This window comes from Coregonus clupeaformis, chromosome 8, assembly GCF_020615455.1.
Source record: "Coregonus clupeaformis isolate EN_2021a chromosome 8, ASM2061545v1, whole genome shotgun sequence".
NCBI classification, from domain to species: Eukaryota; Metazoa; Chordata; class Actinopteri; order Salmoniformes; family Salmonidae; genus Coregonus; species Coregonus clupeaformis.
Genome location: NC_059199.1, coordinates 36,815,844 through 36,842,063, shown reverse-complemented (window position 1 = coordinate 36,842,063; position 26,220 = coordinate 36,815,844). Strand labels below are relative to the sequence as shown.

General features: G+C 43.3%; 1 protein-coding gene across 2 annotated transcripts in view; it reads left to right on the top strand.

Moving 5' to 3' along the window:
• The window catches only part of LOC121571951 (collagen alpha-1(XXII) chain-like), a 76,518-nt gene that overhangs the window by 23,880 nt on the left and 26,418 nt on the right, over window positions 1–26,220 (top strand). For both annotated transcript variants that reach the window (XM_041883755.2, XM_041883754.2), the window contains exons 5-23: window positions 5,209–5,320; window positions 6,798–6,921; window positions 7,198–7,473; window positions 8,656–8,736; window positions 9,014–9,133; window positions 9,919–9,963; window positions 10,088–10,150; window positions 13,370–13,408; window positions 15,675–15,728; window positions 15,899–15,952; window positions 16,049–16,102; window positions 18,587–18,640; window positions 18,768–18,812; window positions 22,158–22,211; window positions 22,333–22,386; window positions 22,947–22,982; window positions 23,167–23,196; window positions 23,507–23,560; window positions 23,728–23,781. In XM_041883755.2, the coding sequence (XP_041739689.1) occupies window positions 5,209–5,320; window positions 6,798–6,921; window positions 7,198–7,473; window positions 8,656–8,736; window positions 9,014–9,133; window positions 9,919–9,963; window positions 10,088–10,150; window positions 13,370–13,408; window positions 15,675–15,728; window positions 15,899–15,952; window positions 16,049–16,102; window positions 18,587–18,640; window positions 18,768–18,812; window positions 22,158–22,211; window positions 22,333–22,386; window positions 22,947–22,982; window positions 23,167–23,196; window positions 23,507–23,560; window positions 23,728–23,781 (1,403 nt within the window). The remainder of the gene's footprint in view (window positions 1–5,208; window positions 5,321–6,797; window positions 6,922–7,197; window positions 7,474–8,655; window positions 8,737–9,013; window positions 9,134–9,918; window positions 9,964–10,087; window positions 10,151–13,369; window positions 13,409–15,674; window positions 15,729–15,898; window positions 15,953–16,048; window positions 16,103–18,586; window positions 18,641–18,767; window positions 18,813–22,157; window positions 22,212–22,332; window positions 22,387–22,946; window positions 22,983–23,166; window positions 23,197–23,506; window positions 23,561–23,727; window positions 23,782–26,220) is intronic.

Sequence of the window (26,220 nt, the reverse complement as noted above, 5' to 3'; positions counted from 1 at the left end):
GTTTTAATTTTACATTTACATTTACGTTTACGTCATTTAGCAGACGCTCTTATCCAGAGCGACTTACAAATTGGTGCATTCACCTTATGGCCAGTGGGATAACCACTTTACAATATGTTTTTTTTTTCTTTCTTTGGGGTGGGGTAAGGGGGGGTAGAATGATTACTTTATCCTATCCCAGGTATTCCTTAAAGAGGTGGGGTTTCAAGTGTCTCCGGAAGGTGGTGAGTGACTCCGCTGTCCTGGCGTCGTGAGGGAGCTTGTTCCATCACTGGGGTGCAAGAGCAGCGAACAGTTTGACTGGGCTGAGCGGGAACTGTGCTTCCGCAAAGGTAGGGGGGGCCAGAAGGCCAGAGGTGGATGAACGCAATGCCCTCGTTTGGGGTGTAGGGACTGATCAGAGCCTGAAGGTACGGAGGTGCCGTTCCCCTCACAGCTTCGTAGGCAAGCACCATGGTCTTGTAGCAGATGTGAGCTTCATCTGGAAGCCAGTGGAGTGTGCGGAGGAGCGGGGTGACGTGAGAGAACTTGGAAGGTTGAACACCAGACGGGCTGCGGCATTCTGGATGAGTTGTAGGGGTTTAATGGCACAGGCAGGGAGCCCAGCCAACAGCGAGTTGCAGTAATCCAGACGGGAGATGACAAGTGCCTGGATTAAGACCTGTGCCGCTTCCTGTGTAAGGCAGGGTCGTACTCTCCGAATGTTGTAGAGCATGAACCTACAGGATCGGGTCACCGCCTTGATGTTAGCGGAGAACGACAGGGTGTTGTCCAGGGTCACGCCAAGGCTCTTTGCACTCTGGGAGGAGGACACAACGGAGTTGTCAACCGTGATGGCGAGATCATGGAACGGGCAGTCCTTCCCCGGGAGGAAGAGCAGCTCCGTCTTGCCGAGGTTCAGCTTGAGGTGGTGATCCGTCATCCACACTGATATGTCTGACAGACATGCAGAGATGCGATTCGCCACCTGGTTATCAGAAGGGGGAAAGGAGAAGATTAGTTGTGTGTCGTCTGCGTAGCAATGATAGGAGAGGCCATGTGAGGATATGACAGAACCAAGTGACTTGGTGTATAGCGAGAATAGGAGAGGGCCTAGAACAGAGCCCTGGGGGACACCAGTGGTGAGAGCACGTGGTGCGGAGACAGATTCTCGCCACGCCACTTGGTAGGAGCGACCGGTCAGGTAGGACGCAATCCAAGAGTGAGCCACGCCGGAGATGCCCAGCTCGGAGAGGGTGGAGAGGAGGATCTGATGGTTCACAGTATCAAAGGCAGCAGACAGGTCTAGAAGGACAAGAGCAGAGGAGAGAGAGTTAGCTTTAGCAGTGCGGAGAGCCTCCGTGACACAGAGAAGAGCAGTCTCAGTTGAATGACCAGTCTTGAAACCTAACTGGTTTGGATCAAGAAGGTCATTCTGAGAGCGATAGCAAGAGAGTTGGCTAAAGACGGCACGCTCAAGAGTTTTGGAGAGAAAAGAAAGAAGGGATACTGGTCTGTAGTTGTTGACATCGGAGGGATCGAGTGTAGGTTTTTTGAGAAGGGGTGAAACTGTTCTGTGAGCTCGCAATGAGTTGTCAAGCCACGGAGCAGGAGGGGAGGACCGAGCCGGCCGGGAGGATAGGGGACATAGAGAGTCAAAAGATGCAGAAAGGGAGGAGAGGAGGGTTGAGGAGGCAGAATCAGGAGATTGGAGGGAGAAGGATTGAGCAGAGGGAAGAGATGATAGGATGGAAGAGGAGAGAGTAGCGGGAGAGAGAGAGCGAAGGTTGCGACGGCGCATTACCATCTGAGTAGGGGCAGAGTGAGTAGTGTTGGAGGAGAGCGAGAGAGAAAAGGATACAAAGTAGTGGTCAGAGACATGGAGGGGAGTTGCAGTGAGATTAGTAGAAGAACAGCATCTAGTAAAGATGAGGTCAAGCGTATTGCCTGCCTTGTGAGTAGGGGGGGACGGTGAGAGGGTGAGGTCAAAAGAGGAGAGGAGTGGAAAGAAGGAGGCAGAGAGAAATGAGTCAAAGGTAGATGTAGGGGGGTTAAAGTCACCCAAAACTGTGAGGGGTGAGCCATCCTCAGGAAAGGAACTTATCAAGGCATCAAGCTTATTGATGAACTCTCCAAGGGAACCTGGAGGGCGATAAATGACAAGGATGTTAAGCTTGAATGGGCTAGTGACTGTGACAGCATGGAATTCAAATGAGGTGATAGACAGATGGGTCAGGGGAAAAAGTGAGAATGTCCACTTGGGAGAGATGAGGATTCCTGTGCCACCACCCCGCTGACCAGATGCTCTCGGGGTATGCGAGAACACATGGTCAGACGAGGAGAGAGCAGTAGGAGTAGCAGTGTTTTCAGTGGTAATCCATGTTTCCGTCAGCGCCAAGAAGTCGAGGGACTGGAGGGTAGCATAGGCTGAGATGAACTCTGCCTTGTTGGCCGCAGAACGGCAGTTTCAGAGGCTGCCGGAGACCTGGAACTCCACGTGGGTCGTGCGTGCAGGGACCACCAGGTTAGAGAGGCAGCAGCCACGCGGTGTGAGGCGTTTGTATAGCCTGTGCAGAGAGGAGAGAACAGGGATAGACAGAGGCATAGTTGACAGGCTACAGAAAATGGCTACAATAATGCAAAGGAGATCGGAATGAAATGAACTAAACATCTGGGAAAGCGAGAGAGCGGGGCCTCCCTCACTTACGTTTCACTGAAACACCCAAATATAACTCTCCCAACTTCCACCTCAGATACTATAATGGTTCAATGTTTTCTAGGAATAGACTAACTTAGTTTATTCAGCTAGCTAACTTGGTACAGTATTCTTCCGTGAAAACCGTCCAGGGCACCTAGTCCTAGGACGCCACAGCCAACTAGCATGCCAGCCTCCAACAACACGGTTTAGCACCAATACTCGGTCACAACAAACCACCAGTGTGTCAACACGCTAAGCAGATCATTCGTGTCCGTGTCTAACGTTGTGGGTTAGTCCTGACAGCTTGAGCGAGTCCGTCGTCAACTTATTCAGCCAGTTAGTTAGCTAGAATAGTTAGCATACTAGCTAGCCATTGCTTTCTGCCAATGAAAAAACCCCTCCACCCATGGCACGAACACACAGAGAGAGCCAAGCTAATGTTAACTAGTCACCCATGTCCCGAATTCCCTTGAACGACTCTGGCTACCAGTATGTGAAAACAAAACACAAATGTAGGTTATAACTTACCCCTAGCAGCTACTGTTAGCTAGCCAAGTGCAAAGCTAGCCACTGAATCGACTCAGCCAGTTCGCGTCTGTTCACTAGATCGTTCCAGCTATTGTTTAGTTAGCTATCCAGGTAGCAACAAGCTAGCTACATTTCGAGCTCAGTAGCTACTTACTAGCTAACGTTAACGCTTCAGACAATGAGGTTAGAAAAACAGCTGAATGGTAGGCATTATTGTATGTAATTATTGTAGGCAGCTAGCTGGCGTAATTACAGACACTCTTAAGCGTGAAACAACTATCCACAGTTGCTAATAGTTACCAGTAGCTACATGCTAGCTAGTCCAGGTAAGCTTAATCAGGCTACAGTACACATTTTCTCAGCTAGATTTGAATCACATTTCCCATATGGACATAATTCAGAAGGAATATGACTTGTGAATGTCAATATGTGATACTTAACATTGTTCAGGGGGCAGTTAAGTTTCATTATGAAGGCGGTAATGTGACAGTGCTACTGAAGCCTACAGGCAGGTGGCAAACTGCACAGGCTGCAGATACACCATTAGCAACAAAAAAATTTAAACCTTAAAACATACAGGGGCCCCATAGCCCTGTCATAGCATGCTGCTGGATAACTGTCGAAGGGACCCCATAGCCCATCAACTGTCTGAAACAATAAACATTCCTCTGACCTGCTGCATCTATCTACTTCATCTCACAGCAAGGAAGTGCCAAGTACTCAGACAGACAGACAGGTCTACTGGTCTGTGGGGTTAACTGCCACTCCCCACCCCGCCTAGACAATTATGGTAGAGTAACACTTTGAGATCAGATGTCATCTGGGTGGGTCGTGGTCGAGGAGGTACCCAACTACCCATAATCCAGCTGAGGTTTTTTATAGCTCTGTTTTCTCTTCTGTCACCGTGCTGCACTATGCAAATACTCTCCATGCTCTGTGCACTCGCTGAGTCCCGTGGCTTTAATGACGAGCCGGGCTGTAGGACAGACCTGTAATTTGGATTGGCAGAGGATGCTGTATAATCATCATCCTCCAAAAAGTTATTCTGAAAAGCCAGAGAATAGACGGCCAATGGGGCGACCTGGCTCTGTGGGGAACGCCAAATGAGTGCAGTAACTGGGAAAGGGAAAGACATTATTTTGATCCGGACAGGGGCAACATCTGGGCACTAGGCTGCCGTGATCGTCGGTTCATAATTACACACAGTGGGGATATCATGGCCACCAGTCTATGGTTCTATGGTTCTCTGCTGACTCGCCACTTGTTCAATAGGATTGCTGAATGGTAGGAGACCCTACGCCTAAACCAGTCTGGGAAGTTTTCATTCAAATAGCTACTGGCAGTCAATTAGTGGGCAACCACAAACTACAGAGAGGATTTCCTTTTGTTTGTAACTTTTATTTTCTCAAGTGATGACATATGGTGGAGACCCCAAATATGCATAGTTCTACTCCACTTTAGGGCGTGAGAATTGTTTGGTATTTTGAGTGATCATTGCTTGTTTTGTGCTGGGATGGCAAATGCCCATTTGCTACATCCAGAATCACTATACAAAACCTTGTGATCTCTCTCTCTCTCTCTCTCTCTCTCTCTCTCTCTCTCTCTCTCTCTCTCTCTCTCTCTCTCTCTCTCTCTCTCTCTCTCTCTCTCTCTCTCTCTCTCTCTCTCTCTCTCTCTCTCTCTCTCTCTCTCTCTCTCTCTGTCTCTCAAAACCCCACAAATTGAACTGATCCAATCTGACTAGCTAGTAAGGATATATATATATATAAATTGTGAGAAACAGTATACAGTAAATATCATCCTATCTACTTGGGTATCTGTCTGTCAGTCATTTTCAACCTATAGCTCTTTTTATGGTTTTTAGTGTGTTGCTCTGGACTTTTCATGATCTGTGCTCCCTCTGTTGGTGATCAGAAGAAAGTTCTACAAACCACTTCAATTATTTGATTTACTCAGCTACAACTTTAGGCTAATCATGTTATTTTCTGTCCTGTCTGTTGCAGGGTTCGACCTGATGGAATACTTCAAAGTGGAAAACATACTGGGATCAAGGATTGATGAGGGCCAGAGTTCCTATGTCCGACTTGGGACCATGCCTATTGTACAACAGACAGAGTGAGTGAACAATTCTGTATTTGCTGTGACAAATAGGCCTACATTTAATTCACAGGCCACGGTTTACATTGATTGATTGAGTTGAGTTGCTGACAGGTCTTCCATCACAATCTTCCTATCCTAATAAAAAGTGAAGACACAATTCAGCAACTGTTGGAGGGCAGTGGAAGTTTTTTTTTTTTTTTTTAAAGCTTCTTTATTGATAACACCAACATGTTTCTACCCTTAGGCTACGTTTACACAGGCAACCCAATTCTGATATTTTTTTCTACTAATTGGTATTTTTACCAATCAGATCAGCTCTTTGACAATGATTGGGCAAAATATCAGAATTGGGCTGCTTGTGTAAATGCTTTTACAGGCTACATTTGAAAATGGCCTCCAATAGGTTCAGGTGTTATGATACTGATGGTTTGTCGAGACTGATGTTTTTTATGGCTGTGGCTCCCAGCACAGCTCCATTTAGTTGTTGCATCGGGGATATCAGTGCATTTCAACATAACACGTTGGGGGTAATGAAACAACGGAGCCCCATTCATTTTTAATGGAGGGAAGTGAAGTGGGCGGGGGGACCGTTGGGGAAAGCTGAACTTTATGCAAATACTCCACAATATCGCAACGCTATTGACCAATCAAAGCTCACTATACCTTCCAGACCCTACTCGATTGGCTGTTGATACCTAGCACTACCTAGCTTGCTAGCACCCACATGAGGACAGAGCTAGAGTGACTATCCGAAAAGCTGTTGTTGACAACTATAGCATTTTAGCTAAGCCTAACCCTAACCCTTTTCCTAACTTTAACCTCATTCTCCTAACCTGCTATGTTAATTATCTTAACCTTCTGCATTAATTCTACTAACCTGCTACGTGAAGTCACTTCTGTCCATAGCTGGGTACGCTTAGCTACAGTTGTCAACAAATCATCAGTCTCGACACACCATCAGTATCACCAAACCTGTAATAATAGTTTTCATCAACTTCCACTACTTTCCAAGAGTTGCCTAATTTCATCTTCACTTCAGTTTACTGTTCAATTCTAATGATGTGTCGTTCGCGAACAAACAGCTCTTTTTGAACGGTCCTTGCTACCCGGGATGTCCCTATCTCTTTGAAGTTGACATTTAAAATGTTTAATGTAAGGGTTAAGGTTAGGGTTAGGGTTTAGGAAAGGGACATCCAAAGGATCCAGTTAGCACTAACCCATTATGAATGGCTCTTGATAGTGAATGTTAGGAACCGAATCGCATCGGTGAAAGAGACGTTTACTTGGCTCCCTGATTTGCATACTGCTACTACTACTTTTTGAGCTTCAAACAATGATTATCTGCTTACAGAATCATTCTCTGAAGATGGTGAATCCTCACTGCAGAAACAATAAATAGTGGGGAGAGCACCTCATTCTGTTTCACACTGATTTTGGCAGTGCCCCGTAAAAAAATGATTAATTGGCAACCCTCTGTGCTGTTGTTTTCTAGAGATGTTTTCCCTCAAGGTCTGCCAGATGAATATGCCTTTGTGACGACTTTCAAGTTCAGGAAGACCTCGAGACGAGAGGACTGGTACCTCTGGCAAATCTTTGACAAGTATGGAATTCCACAGGTGGGTTATCATAGTGGTGTGTGTGTGTGTGTGTGTGTGTGTGTGTGTGTGTGTGTGTGTGTGTGTGTGTGTGTGTGTGTGGCATCAAAAGACTCCATGCTGAGTCTATTTGATTACCAGTTTCAGGGCTGGCATGATTATTTTTTTCCTGATAATTTGTACCATTGAATATCAGAGAACATGTTATATTTGCCTATCAGATGCATAGGAGAATCCTTTCATTATTAACACATTCAACTTTATTCACTTGATCCTTCCCCCGGCGCTCCTACCCAGGTGTCTATCCGTCTGGACGGTGAGAACAAGGCAGTGGAATACAACGCAGTGGGGCTGACCAAAGACGCAGTGAGAGCTGTGTTCAAGAATGAGGAGGTGGACAACCTGTTCGACAGGAACTGGCACAAGATCGCCTTGAGCGTCGAGGCCAAGTCGGTGTCTCTGTACCTGGACTGTAAACTCATCCAGACCCTGCCCATCGGGGACAGGGAGGACATTGATATCCACGGGAAGACTGTGATCGGGAAGAGGCTGTACGACAGCGTGCCCATTGATGTGAGTGGCTGGGTGTTCCAAGTATAAGGGTTGAGGTTAAGAGCAGTGGGAAGTTCAGGGGAATGGAAGTATGGTACCGTATGTGGTGGAACAACATGGTGGATTAAGGAAGTACTCTTTATATTGTATTTCTAGACTACAGATGTGGGATCTTAATTTGACTCTTTTGTTGCTGAGAATTTTCCTGCACAGCAGGAAATGCAAACTTGTAGTGTACTCAAGGTTTAAAAAGGCTTCTAAAGTTTGTAATTTCCACTATGAAATGTCAGACTTGACTAATTGGCTAATTTAGGAAAGGGCCAATTTTAGCTCGCTAGCTAGCCACCGGAGGACAACAACCCAACGAGATGCAATAATTGAAGTTGTTTCTGTCAATGACGTATGCTCTCAATACGATTTGATAAGAGAGACGCCAAATCTATGCTGGCTTCCCTTGACACTTTTTTTGGTGTGCCAGGACCATTCACAGTTTAGCTCAACGCTGATTGGCTAATTTTTTATACTTTTATGTCAAGGGAAGCCAAATGCTCGCTGGCTTCCCTTGCATTCAATGCTACGGGCGGCAACAATGTCATACTCGTTTGGATCAGACAGCATCAGATAGATGGCCTACACGTAGAAAGACAGAGGGGCTCTGTTTCGCTCACTCGGATGCTTTCTCCTGTGAGATACAGTATATTCAGCCTCTTGCAAATTGAAGAACAATTCTGAAACGCAGAGAGACGAAATATACATTATTTAATAGTTTTTGGTTGTTTTTTGGGAAGCCTGGCTTACCTTGGCATCCATGAATACGCGCCACTGTTCTAAAGTTTGTAATTTCCACTTTAAAATGTCAGACTTGATTTGCCCTAACGAATCAACTCCTACAAAAATGTCCATTAATTATAATCCACATAATAATTCACATTTCCTGTTGCTGCAGGACAGTTGGTAGAGCATGGCGCTTGGAACACCAGGGTTGTGGGTTCGATTCCCACTGGGGGCCAGTAAGAAAAATGTATGCACTCACTAACTGTAATTCGCTCTGGATAAGAGCGTCTGCTAAATTACTAAAATGTAAAATGTGCAAACTGGCTCAAATTAAGATCCTACATCTGTAGTGTCCATCTTGTGATTCTGTGTTCATTTACTGTACTGTAGTGTATGTTTAGCTTACTTTGTGACTTTCTGGCCCTGCAGTTTGACCTCCAGAGGATGATGATCTACTGTGACTCCAAACACGCTGAGCTGGAGACCTGCTGTGATCTGCCCACCGGGCCGGTGAGTCAGACAGTCTGACAAACAGGGTACCTGTCTCTGTGGTAGTCCACTCCAGGAGCATGTCTGCCATGGTTTTCATACTCACCTTACAGTGGTGGGCCACTCCAGTGAGTCAGCCAATCATCTGTCACTGTGGTGGGCCTGGGCCACTGTGCTGGACAGAATGCCTATCATGCCTCACTGCTTCCTGAGAGCCATCTTTCCTTTTTCTCATTTTCTCTGTCCTGTCCACTTACCTGGCTCACCTTCAGATGGTAACACAGTTTTTTAATTCCAGTGCCCCAAGAAGGTGGTGACGGAGGCCCCTCCCATAGAGATTCCCACCCCCACCCCTGCAGTGGGGGAGCAGCAGGTAGGACCCCAGGCGGTCAACTGCTCCTGTCCTGCTGGAGAGAGGGTAAGATCTATTTATAAACTTGGTGTTCGAGCCCTGAATGCTGATTGGCTGAAAGCCATGGTATATGAGACCGTATACCACGGGTATGACAAAACATTTTGTTTTACTGTTCTAATTACGTTGGTAACCAGTTTTTAATAGCAATAAGGCACTTCGGAGGTTTATGATATATGGGCAATATACCACGGCTAAGGGCTGTATCAAGGCACTCCACATTGCGTTGTGCATAAGAACAGCCCTTAGCCATGGTATATTGGCCATATACCACACCCCCTCCTGCTTATTGCTTTATTATAGGTCATAGCTCCTCTATATCAATGGTCATGTGTTTTACGGTTTCCAAAGATCTGTTTATTTAAAGGGATACTTAGTGATTTTGGCAATGAGGCCCTTTATCTACTTCCCCAGAGTCAGATTAACTTGTGGCTACCATTTTTAGGTCTCTGTGTGCAGTTTGAAGGAAGTTGCTAACCAGCGCTAGCGCAATTGCTAACTAGCGTTAGCATAATGACTGGAAGTCTATGGTATCTACTAGCATGCTAGCAGATACCCATAGACTTCCAGTAATTGCACTAACCCTAGTTAGCATTGGCTCGCGAAACTACCGCTAACATACTGGACACAGAGACATAAAAGTTCATCTGACGCAGGGAAAGTAGATAAAGGGCCTCAATGCCAAAATTCCAAGGTATCCCTTTAATGTTTTACTCACTTGCAAAATAGATCTTATTTTCAATGTGACTACATGATGAAATAATGGATAAATAAATGTTCCTTCCCCACAGGGAGAGATTGGTGTACCTGGTGTTGCCGGTCCCAAGGGTGAAAAGGTCATCTAACGCTCCTCCTAAGCCAAATCTCATGTGTGATGCAACAATATTCCTATTTTCTGAATCTATTAGCTCTGGGCTCGTTGTTGTGCTCTGTCATAATGCCACATGCCTACTCTTTCAGGGTGATACTGGTGCTCTGGGAGCGGTTGGACCTTCTGGCCTCAAGGGTGCCAAAGGAGAAACTGTATGAAAACATTACTGTGACAATGTCAAACGTACTAATGTCCCATTTATTTATCTGCTATCTTAATTTGACCCTGTCTCTCACAGGAGGAAAATAATCCTGCAGCAATAGGAAATGTGAATTATTATGTGGATTATAATGAATGGACATTTTTGTAGGGGTTGATTCGTTAGGGCAAATCAAGTCTGACATTTTGAAGTGGAAATTACAAACTTTAGAACAGTGGCGTGTATTCATAGATACCAAGGTAAGCCAGGCTTCCCACATTTTTTTGCTAAAAAAACAACCAAAAACTATTAAATAATGTATATTTCGTCTCTCTGCGTTTCAGAATTGTTCTTCAATTTGCAAGAGGCTGAATATACTGTACCTCACAGGAGAAAGCATCCGAGTGAGCGAAACAGAGCCCCTCTGTCTTTCTACGTGTAGGCCATCTATCTGATGCTGTCTGATCCAAATGAGTATGACATTGTTGCCGCCCGTAGCATTGAATGCAAGGGAAGCCAGCGATCATTTGGCTTCCCTTGACATAAAAGTATAAAACATTTGCCAATCAGCGTTGAGCTAAACTGAGCGAGCTCAACTGTGAAGGGTCCTGGCACACCAAAAGAAAGTGTCAAGGGAAGCCAGCATGGATTTGGCGTCTCTCCTATCAAATCATATTGAGAGCATACGTCATTGACAGAAACAACTTGAATTATTGCATCTCGTTGTGTTGTTGTCCTCCGGTGGATTCTGATCCAACCATTAATTCATACATTGTTGTGCCCCTGGCCTGAGAGGATGGAAGTTCAATATGTAGCTAGAGGTAGTAGGCAAATGTTAACTAGCTAACCTTGCCCATGAATGGAAGTTAGGCTAGCGAGTTTTAAATTGTTTTTGGTATCTTTTAGTTGTCACTGTATTTGACTAAGAAGAGGTGATTTGATGATGTTGAAATGTTGGAAGTTAAAATGGTGCTGGAATAGTGGAGGCAGCTCCTGTTTCCAGTGATTTTACCCACGAACCACTACTGCTTTAGAAGCCTTTAAACTTTGAATACACAACATTTTGCATTTCCTACTGTGCTGGAAAATTCTCTGCGACAACAGAATATCAAATTAAGATAGCAGATCTGTATGGGCCTGATATTTAAAAAAGAAACAGTTGATAGTAAACATAATAAACAGTCATAGTAGCACATAGCTTGTTTACCTCATATTGGAGTTTTTTTGTTGTATTGTGTTAAGTATATGATATATAAAAAATAATGTTTAAAGTTCTTGCTAGATGATGTGTTAATCTATGTAGATTGCATTCGGAAAGTATTCAGACCCCTTTACTTTTTCCACATTTTGTTATGTTACAGCCTTATTCAAAAATGTATTAAATTGTTTTTTTCCTCATCAATCTACACACAATACCCCATAATGACAAAGCAAAAACAGATTTTTAGAAATTTTTGCAAATGTATTAAAAATAAAAAAATTGAAATATCACATTTACATAAGTATTCAGACACTTTACTGAGTAATTTGTTGAAGCACCTTTGGCAGCGATTATAGCCTCAAGTCTACTTGGGTATGACGCTACAAGCTTGGCACACCTGTACTTGGGGAGTTACTCCCATTCTTCTCTGCAGATCCTCTCAAGCGCTGTCAGGTTGGATGGGGAGCATCACTGCACAGTTATTTTCAGGTCTCTCCAGAGATGTTAGATCGGGTTCAAGTCCAGGCTCTGGCTGGGCCACTCAAGGACATTCAGAGACTTGTCCCAAAGCCACTCCTGCGTTGTCTTGGCTGTGTGCTTAGGGTCGTTGTCCTGTTGGAAATTGAACCTTCGCCCCAGTCTGAGGTCCTTAGCGCTCTGGAGCAGGTTTTCATCAAGGATCTTTCTGTACTTTGCTCCGTTTATCTTTCCCTCGATCCTGACTAGTTTTCCAGTCCCTGCCGCTGAAAAACATCCCCACAGCATGATGCTGCCACCACTATGCTTCACCGTAGCGATGGTGCCAGGTGTCTTCCAGACGTGATGCTTGGCATTCAGGCCAAAGAGTTCTATCTTGGTTTCATCAGACCAGAGAATCTTGATTCTCATGGTCTGAGTCTTTAGGTGCCTTTTGGTTAACTCCAAGCGGGCTGTCATGTGCCTTTTACTGAGGAGTGGCTTCCGTCTGCCCACTCTACCATAAAGGCCTGATTGGTGGAGTGCTGCAGAGATGGTTGTCCTTCTGGAAGTTTCTCTCATCTCCACAGAGGAACTCTGGAGCTCTATCAGAGTGACCATCGGGTTCTTGGTCACCAACCTGACCAAGGCCCTTCTCCTGCGATTGCTCAGTTAGGCCGGGCGGCCAGCTCTAGGAAGTGTCTTGGTGGTTCCAAACTTCTTCTATTTTAGAATGATGGACTTTTTCTCCCCAATTTCGTGATATCCAATTGGTAGTTACGGTCTTGTCCCATCGCTGCAACTCCCGTACGGACTCGGGAGAGGAGAAGGTCGAGAGCCAATGCATCCTCCGAAACAATCCTGTTTCGGAGCTCTACGGACAATTCCTTTGACCTTATGGCTTGGTTTTTGCTCTGATATGCACTGTCAATTGTGGGACCTTTCCAAATCATGGCCAATTAATTGAATTTACCACAGGTGGACTCCAATCAATTTATAGAAACATCTCAAGGATGATCAATGGAAACAGGATGCACCTGAGCTCAATTTCGAGTCTCATAGCAAAGGGTCTGAATACTTACGTAAATAAGGCATTTCTGTTTTAAATTTTGTTTAAATGTCCTAAAAACCTGTTTTTGCTTTGTCATTATGGGGTATTGTGTGTAGATTGATGATTGAAATAAAGCAACTTAATCAATTTTAGTATAAGGCTGTAACGTAACAAAATGTGGAAAAAGTCAAGGGGTCTGAATACTTTCCAATGCACTGTAGACATCAGTGGAGGCTGCTGAGGGGAAGACGGCTCATAATAATGTCTGGAACGGAGCGAATGAATTGGCATCAAACACATGGAAACCATGTGTTTGATGTGTTTGATACCATTCCACCTATTCTGCTCCAGCCATTACCATGAGCCCGTCCTCCCCAATTAAGGTGCCACCAACCTCCTGTGGTAGATATTAGACTTGGAAGTTTCTGTTATCTTAGGTTGCATGCACCTCTTTTATCTTTTCCGCTGCCTTTTCTTACTCCAGCCTCGATAATAATTGATCCATGTTGATTGATTATTTGCAGGGCAAAATAATATCTGTCAAGGGAGACAGAGGTGAGAAGGTAAGGTCATGGTTTTGACAGTAAAACTCCTCCCGTCACAATAATAATAACAATAACATCATATTCTAACCCTCTACAACCAAAGATGTCTGTCTCTATCACACACATTTAACAAAGACAGAATTACATCTCCTAAAGTGCAGTAGCACTGTAGAAAAACTATGATTTTTTTTCCGGAATACCACACCATTCTTTGGGAGTAGGACAATGGCCGTACATGTCATAGTGAGAATTACAGGATTGTTGGCCACAGAGGAAGTGTAGCACAGAGGACAAGGACAGACACATTTCATTTGAATGCATTCAATTGAAATACAACTGACTAGGTATCCCCCTTTCCCTTTCCCATGCAGACGCCCACCTGCTCCGTTAGAAACACACAATTTGGTTCTGTTAAACACAAACACACACACACACACACACACACACACACACACACACACACCCACACACACACACACACACACTGGGTTCGCCCTGCGTGGCATTGCCAGCTGGGAGCTATAGGGTATAATTTCCCCCTCAGCCCAGACTAGGCCAGGCATGTAGCATACAGCCAGTTCAGACCACACTAAATCTGGGTTCAAATAGGATGTCTTTTTTAATAGTTTTGTTTGCTTGAATGAGCTTGCCTGTTAGATAGTCCCAAAACCACACCAATCCGGCACTCTAGCCAGGGAAGGGAAAGGGGATACCAAGTCAGTTGCACAACTGAATGCATTCAACCAAACTGTGTCTTCCGCATTTGCCCAATCCCTCTGAATCAGAGACGCTCAATCAAGCACTCAATGTATTTTAAATATGTTAAATACTATGTGAACCCAGGTCTAGTGCTGACAGCTGCACCTGTAGCGAGTGTGCTGTCATTTCAACATGCAGGCGACATGTAGGCAGTGTAACTTCCTGCTTTGATATCCACAGTGTTAGGAAATATTAGCTTACGACATCAAGGTCAGGTTAACAGTCTCAACGTCATGGGCTCACTCCAGCCATCTTGATTCACAACACAAGCAGCCACCCTTAGCTACAAAAAGATGCATGCCTGAATCCTGGCAATTTATTCATTTGCGGACATGACGTGGTGGTGGAATTTCCAGGGCTAGTTGGAGAAGAAGTGCAACACCCACCTACTGTCTGAGGAGTTTACTGTTTTAAGGGCATTTCTGCTTAAATACTATCTATTTTTCTATCTCTGTCTGCAAAACCCATTGAAATAGAATAACTATTCTATTTCATTCTATTTCTGGAAAATCCATGTTTCTACTATAGGGTTTTTACAATTCTGTTTGTGTCAACTTTGCAAACAGAATGCAAAACTTGACGTTAGTTAGTTAGTACACCCACAGGTGTGGTCAGAATGGACATGCTGGCACATTGACTTGTAAGTGGTCAAAGTTAATTCATCATGCTCTGCTTGCTACTATAGTAAATACATCCTCAACAGTCTAGACTAGACGATCGTACAAAAGCAATTTAAAGTATTTTGTGTATAATGTCCTTTCATTATAGGCCACCATTGGTTGTATGAAGATATTTGTTGCAATACTGCTCTCTTTTGATAAAGAAGTGACGTGCGTCAAAGTGATACAAGCTCTGAGAGTAATGAAAGGGTAGCAGTTTGACTTGTAAAGAAAGTGGTTTATGAAGTAAAGTCAGAGTAAAGTCTTTCTGGTGGTCGACGGCTTAGTGGCACTATGTAATTAAACACCCATACGTTTTTCTTCTAAGAGTTCAAATTCTTTGGAGGAATTCCTTGGCACAAAGAATGACATCAGAGCACAAACCAAAACTACAATGTTAAAAGGCTATAAAAACGTTCTAAGCATTGTTCCTTGAGTTTGAGGTTGGGTTGGCTGTGAGTAAGTGAGGTTGAGTTAGGGTTGAGTTAGGCTGTGTGTATGAACTGACCTCTGCATTGAGAACACTGTGGGTCTTCAAGAACTGGACCGGACCGGACCGCTGTTACCATAGTTTGGCCCCCAACGCCATTGCTCAAAAGTTGAATGTATTCTAAATGTTCATCCTTGCTTGTTTATGTACAGTGTGTGCATTCTGTACGTGAATAACTGTCTGTTTTGTCCCAAAAGCAGTTTTTATGTGTTTCTTGTGTACTACTTGTTCTAACAGTAATCTACTAATCCCTGTTCAGAAAGTGAACCCCACCATATTGTCTCACAACACGTCGCCGCTGTCTGCATCTGTTACACCATTATGCCTACGCATCACCGGTGTCCAGCCACTCTAACCTCCTCTCCTCTCTCTACAGGGTGATCCCGGTAGACAGGGGACATTCGGTGATGAAGGATCCAAAGGGGAGAAGGTGAGATGATCCTAAAGAGTTTTGCTTTTCACAGAGGTGATTAATTAAATGTTGAGGCTTGCCATACTGTATCTGTTGCGCTGCTTGTCTGCAAGTAGATTCTACATTTGGACATGTACAATAGACAGGAATGATATACTTTTTCGATTGTGCTTTAAAACCCCTTCCAGGGATCCAGTGGAGCGGCAGGTCTTGCTGGGAAAGATGGATCTAAAGGAGGAAGAGTATGAGACAACCATCTTACCATAATATTCTCTTACTGTAATTATAATGTAAACATTTCTGAATAATTTCTGGATCTTTCTGCTTTATTGTGACAGGGTGAATCAGGGCTGGCAGGCGATCAGGGATTACCTGGACCTCTGGGACCAAAGGTGGGTGAACGTTCTATTTCTCCTTAGGGTGAACGTTCTATTTCTCCTTGTTGATTCCATATAGGTCTTGGAGAGTATACAGTCGTGGTCAAAAGTTTTGAGAATGACACAAGTATTGGTCTTCACAAAGTTCGCTGCTTCAGTGTTATGAGATATTTTTGTCAGATGTTACTATGGTATACTGAAGTATAATTACCGTACAAGCATTCCATAAGTGTCAAAGGCTTTTATTGACAATTACATTAAGTTTATGCAAAGAGTCAATATTTGCAGTGTTGACCCTTCTTTTTCAGGACCTCTGCAATCTGCCCTGTCATGCTGTCAATTAACTTCTGGGCCACATCCTGACTGATGGCAGCCCATTCTTGCATAATCAATGCTTGGAGTTTGTCAGAATTTGTGGGTTTTTGTTTGTCCACCCGCCTCTTGAGGATCGACCACAAGTTCTCAATGGGATTAAGGTCTGGGGAGGTTCCTGGCCATCGACCCAAAATGTCGATGTTTTGTTCCCCGAGCCACTTAGTTATCACTTTTGCCTTATGGCAAGGTGCTCCATCATGCTGGAAAAGGCATTGGTCGTCACCAAACTGTTCTTGGATGGTTGGGAGAAGTTGCTCTCGGAGGATGTGTTGGTACCATTCTTTATTCATGGCTGTGTTCTTAGGCAAAATTGTGAGTGAGCCCACTCCCTTGGCTGAGAAGCAACCCCACACATGAATGGTCTCAGGATGCTTTACTGTTGGCATGACACAGGACTGATGGTAGCGCTCACCTTGTCTTCTCCGGACAAGGTGTTTTCCGGATGCCCCAAAAAATCGGAATGGGGATTCATCAGAGAAAATGACTTTACCCCAGTCCTCAGCAGTCCAATCCCTGTACCTTTTGCAGAATATCAGTCTGTCCCTGATGTTTTTCCTGGAGAGAAGTGGCTTTTTTGCTGCCCTTCTTGACACCAGGCCATCCTCCAAAAGTCTTCGTCTCACTGTGCGTGCAGATGCACTCACATCTGCCTGCTGCCATTCCTGAGCAAGCTCTGCACTGGTGGTGCCCCGATCCCACAGCTGAATCAACTTTAGGAGACGGTCCTGGCGCTTGCTGGACTTTCTTGGGCGCACTGACGCCTTCTTCACAACAATTGAACCTCTCTCCTTGAAGTTCTTAATGATCCGATAAATGGTTGATTTAGGTGCAATCTTACTAACAGCAATATCCTTGCCTGGGAAGCCATTTTTGTGCAAAGCAATGATGACGGCACGTGTTTCCTTGCAGGTAACCATGGTTAACAGAGGAAGAACAATGATTTCAAGCACCACCCTCCTTTTAAACTCCAGTCTGTTATTCTAACTCAATCAGCATGACAGAGTGATCTCCAGCCTTGTCCTCGTCAACACTCTCACCTGTGTTAACGAGAGAATCACTGACATGATGTCAGCTGGTCCTTTTGTGGCAGGGCTGAAATGCAGTGGAAATGTTTTTTGGGGATTAAGTTCATTTCCATAGCAAAGAGGGACTTTGCAATTAATTGCAATTCATCTGATCACTCTTCATGACATTCTGGAGTATATGCAAATTGCCATCATCAAAACTGAGGCAGCAGACTTTGTGAAAATTAGTATTTGTGTCATTCTCAAAACTTTTGACCACGACTGTACAATAGCCAATGTACTCTCATAACTACATGCAATCAGCTCTTTGCAAACTATTTTATTGTGGTTGACACAGCGTTGGAGGATTTGTGGCAGGTTAAGTGAAAGCTTAAAGAATGTAGGCAGCAGAGTTTTTATTCGGTTTTGTCAACTCTGATATCAAAGTTCTTTGTGTTCTGTGTCTTGGTGGGCGTTTAGACATTTGATGGACAATTACCTCTCTGCTTGCTATTGATTTTCTGTGATTTGGCTGGCTGTCTTCTGCTGACTTCTCTTGTCTGAGAGCTGGAGAGGGAGGGGTAGGAGGGGGAGAGAGAGCAAGAGGGAAAGCGGGGTAAGAGAGAGAAGAAAGAAGGGGAGGGGAGAGAGAGAGAGCTTTTTTTAAGGTTTAGCCAATGTGCTGTGTGACCACTCAGTCCCAGCCTCCCAGCCAAAGAGAAGGTCTCAGCTCAGACTAGCGGGGATGAGCGACCCCTGTTGACAGAACTTTGGAAAGTTTCAATTTTGTAAGTTCATGTTTTTTAGACTGTACACCAGGGAAATGAGTCAAAAGCCTGAACATAGCATGTCCTTGTAATTGTCAATTCCATGTTGATACGGATACTTTTCTATTGTGGTGAGTTTACTCACTACCTACTTCCTAGCTAAGCCCATTGCTTCTCAGGGAGCCTAGCGTAGGCCATTGGTGGCTTTCCATTGCACTCTGACTCTCCCAAACTTGGCACAGTCAAAACAAAGGTCAGGGGTCAGGGTCCCCCCAGAGGGTCACAATGCTAACTGGTCTTTACTCAGCATCTGTTATCAGTCAATATAATGTATGGTCATTTTGTTCCTACAGGGAATTCAAGGAGACTCAGGACTTCCTGGTTCATCTGGACCCAAAGGTGTTGGTGTGAGTAGAAGCAACAATAAACATGCTATGTATAAGCCAAATAAATAGATGCTTTTGTCTCAGACAAACCAATGTTTTTTAAAAGTATCTTTGGATGTTACTGTATGTTTGTGTTGTACTATGTTAGGGTGAAAAAGGTTTGAAAGGAGATAAAGGATCTGCAGGATTAAGGGTAAGTATTATTACATGTCCTATATTTGATTCAAATGATCGCCAAGTATCATAGGTCATCACAAGCATGACTGGTTAAAGAAATCAAATAGAACTGCATGTACAGAGTTGAGAATAGAAATCTCCACTAGGTATGGTTAACTCTAAAAATAGCAGAGACTGACACACTTAGCTAAAATGTGCAAGTGTGGTTATACCAATTCCCTGCGGGTATACACATTGAAATAAAGGTAATTGAATTTTTAACAATTTACAGATTTTTCCTATTTAAGGGTTAAGTCCGTAGTTTCTGAGAAGGAATATAGACCTCAATGCCAGAGGGGAGTAATGGTGCAGACAGATGTGGACTGGCTTCCTTGATGCACTCTCCACATTTCATGTCCTGGGCCTGAGGAGGCGGATCCTAATAATACCACTCATTCAAGGCTAATACCTACAGTACTGTGTGTCAATGCCTCAGTTTCCTCTCAACTTTAAGGGCTTCCTGAAATATAGACTTTCTCCTGATGGCAATTGACTCGGACGTAACACACTAGTCAATCAGTCAGAGTGATTGTGGCCAATGATTATAATGATTATACTGAAGTAGCACCAAAAATGGTGTCTATATGATTCCTGGCCTACTGGGCTTCATACAGTATGTCAAGTGGGTCGTTGAGGACTATGGTTGTTATTTGGCTTTTGAGATACAGATTGTCCTCTGCTTTGGGTGATGATGTGAAATGATGGGATTTAGATGTGCTGGTAAGTGTCATAGAGATAGATTGGGGTTAAAGGAGAAGAGTTTTAGATGTACGCTCACAGCAAGAGAAGAAGATTATTTACATGGTGGGTTGGGTGAAATGAACTGCCAACCGAGGCGAAAACGTTAACACCTACATAAGGACTTTATAACACACTCATAACCCATGTATACCACATCCATTGGTCGTTGACATACAGTACGTCTCTGTCAAGGGGAGGTTGCAAAACAGAACATCTTTGCATGTCCTTCATAGTCCAGGCTGTCAACACATAAAGTGAAGAATAATGAACCCTGTCAGTGGCGATTTTAGCATGTAAATCTTGGTGGGGCAAAAAAACAAAAATGTGGGATGCATGCCAGCAAGCCACTACACAACACAACACTAAACAATACATTAATTGCACTAGAATGGTGAGAAGCGGTGCCCACAAACTGTTAGGGCCTATATAAAGCTGTCCCAACAGCAGTCCCAACATCTTACCACTGCTACACATGGCTATTAGCGGAGCCTTGTCTGGCAGCGAAACAGTTCATTCAGCCTCATTTACTGCCTTTAAAAAAAACATAGCTGATATGGCTGACTTGCTTAAACAAATGTGGTTTCTAATGACAATTGAGATGTACAAACTATGGCATAAGGGACGACAAGCGGATAAGAGGCAATCTGTAATTTCGATGAAGACATTAATGAGCGAGCTAGGACAGACGTAGTCAATATAACTATTTGTTTAGCACTTTTGAAATGTACAGCGACAGAATTCAGAACATGGGCCGTTCTTACAGTGTTCTCCCTGTACACCAAGTCAGAACCATAGGATAAATAAAGGGGGCATATAAGCAGACAATGAAAACTCTTACAATATTCGATGATTAGATTTCTTTAAAAAAGGTTATAGGCAACATGTGCACCACCAAGTCAGAACAGTAGGCGAAATTAAGAGGGGTACATAGACCAAATTATTAGGGTGAGGCACATGGGCTACTAACATCTTACTACACAACATACACTTAGTATTACTTTCTTAGCTACAGTATGCATATCTCCCTGGCATATTACATAATTTATACAGCAGCATACAATACATTTTTTGGACTCATCTTGTTGTGCTGTGCTCACTTGAACAGGAAGGTGGCGCGGCGGTCCTTAATGGGCACATTTTGTCATCAAAGAAAGAGAAAGAGGCCGGATTTACAATACCGAGTTGGATAACCATTCAAAATGTATTTTCCCAGTTGGAGCTCGTTTATTCCCGACTTCCCAGTTGTCTTGAACTCACTGAAGTCAAGTTTTCGCAGTTCCGAGTTAACAGTTTTTTGAGCACGGCACAAATCATGCTTTTTTGACAGCATGGCCAATGTTGAATGTTTATCATTTTAAACTTGGAAAAGAGCCCCTTAATCCCAGATTTGGGACCACACAGCCACTCCACTGAATAGCAGGCTAGTGATTGCTTTGCAATGCTTGCAGTTAGCCACTTTCACCAATTTCTTCCAAACCACTCATTGAATTTGCAATTTCCAACTTGTTGTGTAATGTTTATGTCCAATGGCCGATGAGCCATACATTTTATCTATAACATACATTTTATCTATAATTTCTCTTCATTATTTCTCTTCATATGACAAGGATTGAAAAGGATTTGCCAGTAGATTGTCGACTTGATTCATGATGATGACTGCTAGCTAAGATTTTGACATGATCCGTCCAATCAAAGCTACTGTACATATAACGTGATTTGACATCATTTTATCTGTGGCCAATGACCTTGAGCCTTCTTGGATGGGCACTACTAATGTAACTCTATGGCAGCACCCAAGGGGCTTGAATTTTCTAGCTCTACCCTTAGACTTGGCGGTGACGTAGTGTCCCCATGAGTGACATAACACTGAGCCAATCACGGCACAATGCTCCGTATTTTCTGCTGGCTTGCCCCACCACCACAGAAAGCACTGAGCTAGGCTGAAACACCTGCATTTTGGAGCTGCCTTGCTCAAGAAAACAAAAAAGAGACCATGTTTGTATGCGGCTTTATTAACTCAATGATATTTTTTTTTTTTACATGGTTTGCAAACTGATATGTGACACGTATTAATGTCAAAATAACATGCCAACTGCCCTGAATGATGGGTTGCCACTGAACCCTGTACAGTACTGTACATAACACATGACTCTTCTCCACCAACCCTGACCGAAAGCCATGTAGCAGGTTTGAGAACAGAACAGTCTGGAGAAGCGTTTACTTCTCTGGAGGTGACACAGGAAGTGGTGGTTCAGAACAGGAAGTGGTGGTTAGAAGAGTCATCTGGGGGTCAGATGGGGGTCAGGGGTATCCTTGTTGTTGGCAGATGTAACAGTCACAAAGCCTGACAGACATGCGAGACGTGTGTGATATATTCACCACTAGCTACCTGCTGGAAAAAGTGTTGACTGTCACAATGATGTTCTTTTGAAACAACAAGGTCTTTGATAGAATGCAATACAGCTGGGAAGATGTGGCAAGGTTATTGTTAGTCATAGCAGGTTACTTCAGAATCTCATCTCTTATATACCTAGAAGACCATTTCTATTTGACATTGAACACTGTTCCTTGTTCCTCACAGGGTGACAATGGTATTGACGGATTCCCCGGAAAACCTGGTGTTCCTGGAAAAGATGTGAGTTGTCATTTTCTGTTTTGCAGGTGCATACAGACGTTTAAAGAAGAGAAAGATCTGTATGTTTCTTTCACTGGTAATCTTCATTTCAGAATGTTGTTTGTTTTGATTTACTGTCTAGGGTTTGGGAGGACTGTCTGGCGCACCTGGAGCTGCTGGAGTGAAAGGGGAAAAGGTATGGTCTTCACACTATCAAACACTGTAATACAACACATGATCATGAACAATACAATATATGAATCAAAGCCAAACTTTCCTCAAAGAACACTCAAGAAAACACATGAAACAGGAGGTGATATGCTATGCATCATTTTAGGATTGATAGGCTGAAACTCTTATCCAGAGAGATTCACAATCAGTGCATTAGCAGGTAAAACAACCACAATATCACGATCATTGCAGGTAAACCTTTAAAAAATAGATTTTATCTGCAAAATCCTTCGCTAGACTGAACTGTTTTCCCATCATCCCCCTCTTTTCCCATTCATCTGTCTGTCTTATATGATAACACACTACTCTTGTCTGCCTATAATTACACACGCGCACACTCCTCAAGCACTGTATGAAAATGTAACCTTTACGTAACACTACATACCAGAAACTACTATTTCTCTGGTCATTGATATTAATGTACCTGTGTCATCTGAAATATTACCCAATAAACCACACAAATGATTGAAAGAGACAACTTTTCAAAACGTTTTTTAATTTCTGTCTGGTTTCACTGTCTTGCAGGGAGAGATGGGCCCTGCTGGAATGCCTGGGGATATGGTAAGTCCCTAAAAATAATATGCAGTATACTTTAATGTCATGTACTGTATACTCCAGTAGCATGGATGCCAAGTGCCAACCTGCTACAACGTAGAGGGATGGTAAAAACTAATACTGAACATTTGATGTACATTGCTGTTAGTCCTGTATAAAAGTGCTTTAAACCAAACCTTTGTTTTGGCAGGTTCAAAGCGAGGGCTTGAAAGGAGAGGCTGTGAGTACATGGATATAGTAATTCTATCTCCATATTTTTCTGTTCAGTATTTTGTGCATGGGTCTGTATCTTTAACACTATCAACTGCCTTACTAAGTCTCCATCTGTTGTCATAGAAGAACAGTGTGTCATGTAAGGTCATGAAGGTTTGTACACTAGATTGCACTGAGGTTGAGTTACTACACATTAATGGCTACAGTAACATGGACAGTATAACGTTCCTGTGATGTACAGTATATTGTTACTATATGACGACTGTCTCTCCTGGACTCTGACTCTGTTATGTCTTTCTGTATGTTCTGTGTTCCAGGGACCGCCAGGACCTCGTGGCCCTCCAGGACCTGACGGCCCCCCAGGACCCCCTGTAAGGAACCACAATGTATTACTTCCTCTGTAGACCCCACCTTCATCTTTGACCCTATTACATGTCTCTGTATAGATAACAGATAAATACAAAAAGGCCCTCTAGCTCTGTAGCTTTACCAGTCAAAGCTGAGGTAGGAAAATGACAAGCGATTTTTTGCCCCACAGGGTGCACCTGGTCAACTTGGTTTACCTGGCGAATCTGGAGAGTTTGGCCAAAGGGTAAGAGTCTAACCTTTGTTATAGGATTTACATGCCTTTGATTACAGTTATACTGTAGGCCTACATCTGACCTCACTGGTACTTTAGTCATAAGAAGTTTAGGAGTGGCACATACAGGTTTCTTCCCATACTCTCAAAACCACAGACAGTGTATTCGGAAAGTATTCAGACCACTTAACTTTTTCCACATTTTGTTACGTTACAGCCTTATTCTAAAATGGATGACATATATATATATATATATATATGTATATATATATATATATATATATATATTTTTTTTTAATCTACACACAATACCTCATAAAGACAAAGCAAAAACAGGTTTTTAGAAATGTATGCACATTTATTACAAATAAAATGAATAAATATCACATTTACATAAGTATTCAGACCCTTTACTCAGTACTTTGTTGAAGCACACCGCTACAAGCTTGGCACACCTGTATTTGGGGAGTTTCTCCCATTCTTCTCTGCAGATCATCTCAAGCTCTGTCAGGTTGGAAGGGGAGAGTCACGGCACAGCTATTTTCAGGTCTTTCCAGAGATGTTCGATAGGGTTCAAGTCCAGGCTCTGGCTGGGCCACTCAAGGACATTCAGAGACTTGTGCAGAATCCACTCCTGCGTTGTCTTGGCTGTGTGCTTAGGGTCGTTGTCCTGTTTGAAGGTGAACATTCGCCCCAGTCTGAGGTCCTGAGTGCTCTGGAGCAGGTTTTCATCAAGAATCTCTCTGTACTTTGCTCTTTTCATCTTTCACTCAATCCTGACTAGTCTCCCAGTCCCTGCCGCTGAAAAACATCCCCACAGCATGATGCTACCACCACTATGCTTCACCGTAGGGATGGGGCCAGGTTTCCTCCAGACGTGACGCTTGGCATTCAGGCCAAAGAGTTCAAACTTGGTTTCATCAGACCAGAAAATCTTGATTCTCATGGTCTGTCCTTTAGGTGCCTTTTGGCTAATTCAAAGCGGGCTGTCATGTGCCTTTTACTGAGGATTGGCTTCCATCATGGCTTGGTTTATGCTCTGACATGCACTGTCAACTGTGGGACCTTATATAGGCAGGTGTGTGCATTTCCAAATCATGGCCAATCAATTGAATTTACCACAGCTGGACTCCAATCAAGTTGTAGAAACATCTCAAGGATGATCAATGGAAACAGGATGCATCTGAGCTCAATTTTGAGTCTCATAGCAAAGGGTCTGAATACTTATGTAAATAAGGTATTTTTTTATATATATTTTTTTATATACATTTGCAAACATTTCTAAAGACCTGTTTTCGCTTTGTCATTATGGGGTATTGTGTGAAGATTGATGAGGAAAATGTTTTATTAAATCAAATTTAGAATAAGGCTGTAACGTAACAAAATGTGGAAAAAGGGAAGGGGTCTGAATACATACCAAATGCACTGTAGCTAACTTTCTCAACATGGTACTCAAAGGTAGATTTTTTTCTTTCCGTATCAATGCACTGTAGTCATAGTGACTGGATGTTGACAGTACACAGTAATCTGTATTACAGCATTACAAGCTGTTGGACTGCTGTTGGAATCGTCCCTCTGTTTTCTACAGGGACAGTTTAGGAAGTCAATTGTCTCACAGAAACCGGGATGGTGTAAAAGGTTTATGAACCACAACAACCATGTCGATATCCTAACAATAAATAAATGTATATTCTATTCTAGGCAAGCAAATCCCTATGATAACATTATACCGTCATTTTCTGTATTGCCATTGTCGATGTGGTCTTTTTTGCACATATCTCTGGATGTATCTAATGGGTTCATGAGCAGCTTAACAGCTGTCTACTCTTTTGCCTGCTTTTGTGGTGGAACCACCTATATACTCCTGTACCTTCAATATGTCAAACCTTTCAACAGTCACATTCCCCTATATACTGTATGGACATTCTAGTCATTTAGCAGACTTATCCAGAGCGACTTACAATGAGTAGTAGATCCACCACTTCAGACCTGTCAACAGTCCTAACCCAGGAACACTACAAAACACTACTGAAGGCTAGCCTTGCTCTGACATCAGTTACTACTCAGCAAGCCGGGAAGATTCCCAGGACATTAACTAACATTTCCATTAAGTTTTAGTTAGGGTTTAAAATAATGTTTTTGATAACAAAAATATGTTTTCCTCTAGAAATCGAATCTAATCGCGGAAATCTAATGAACATAATAAAAACATCCCCATAAGAATCTGTCAGTTTAAGCTAGAGATATGTATTATTTTGCATTGTTTCCGTCTCAATCCACCGCATCCGCCTATGTAACACATCTGCATCTGGGGTGAAAGGTGACAGAGCTAGAGCGGTGTTTGTCAGACCATGAGACATCCCGAAAATTGTTCTTGTCAAAAAATTGTCTGACCCCTCTCTTTATAAAGATGAGACTCTCCGTTTTGCTCTTCGACCCCCACAAGCGTCT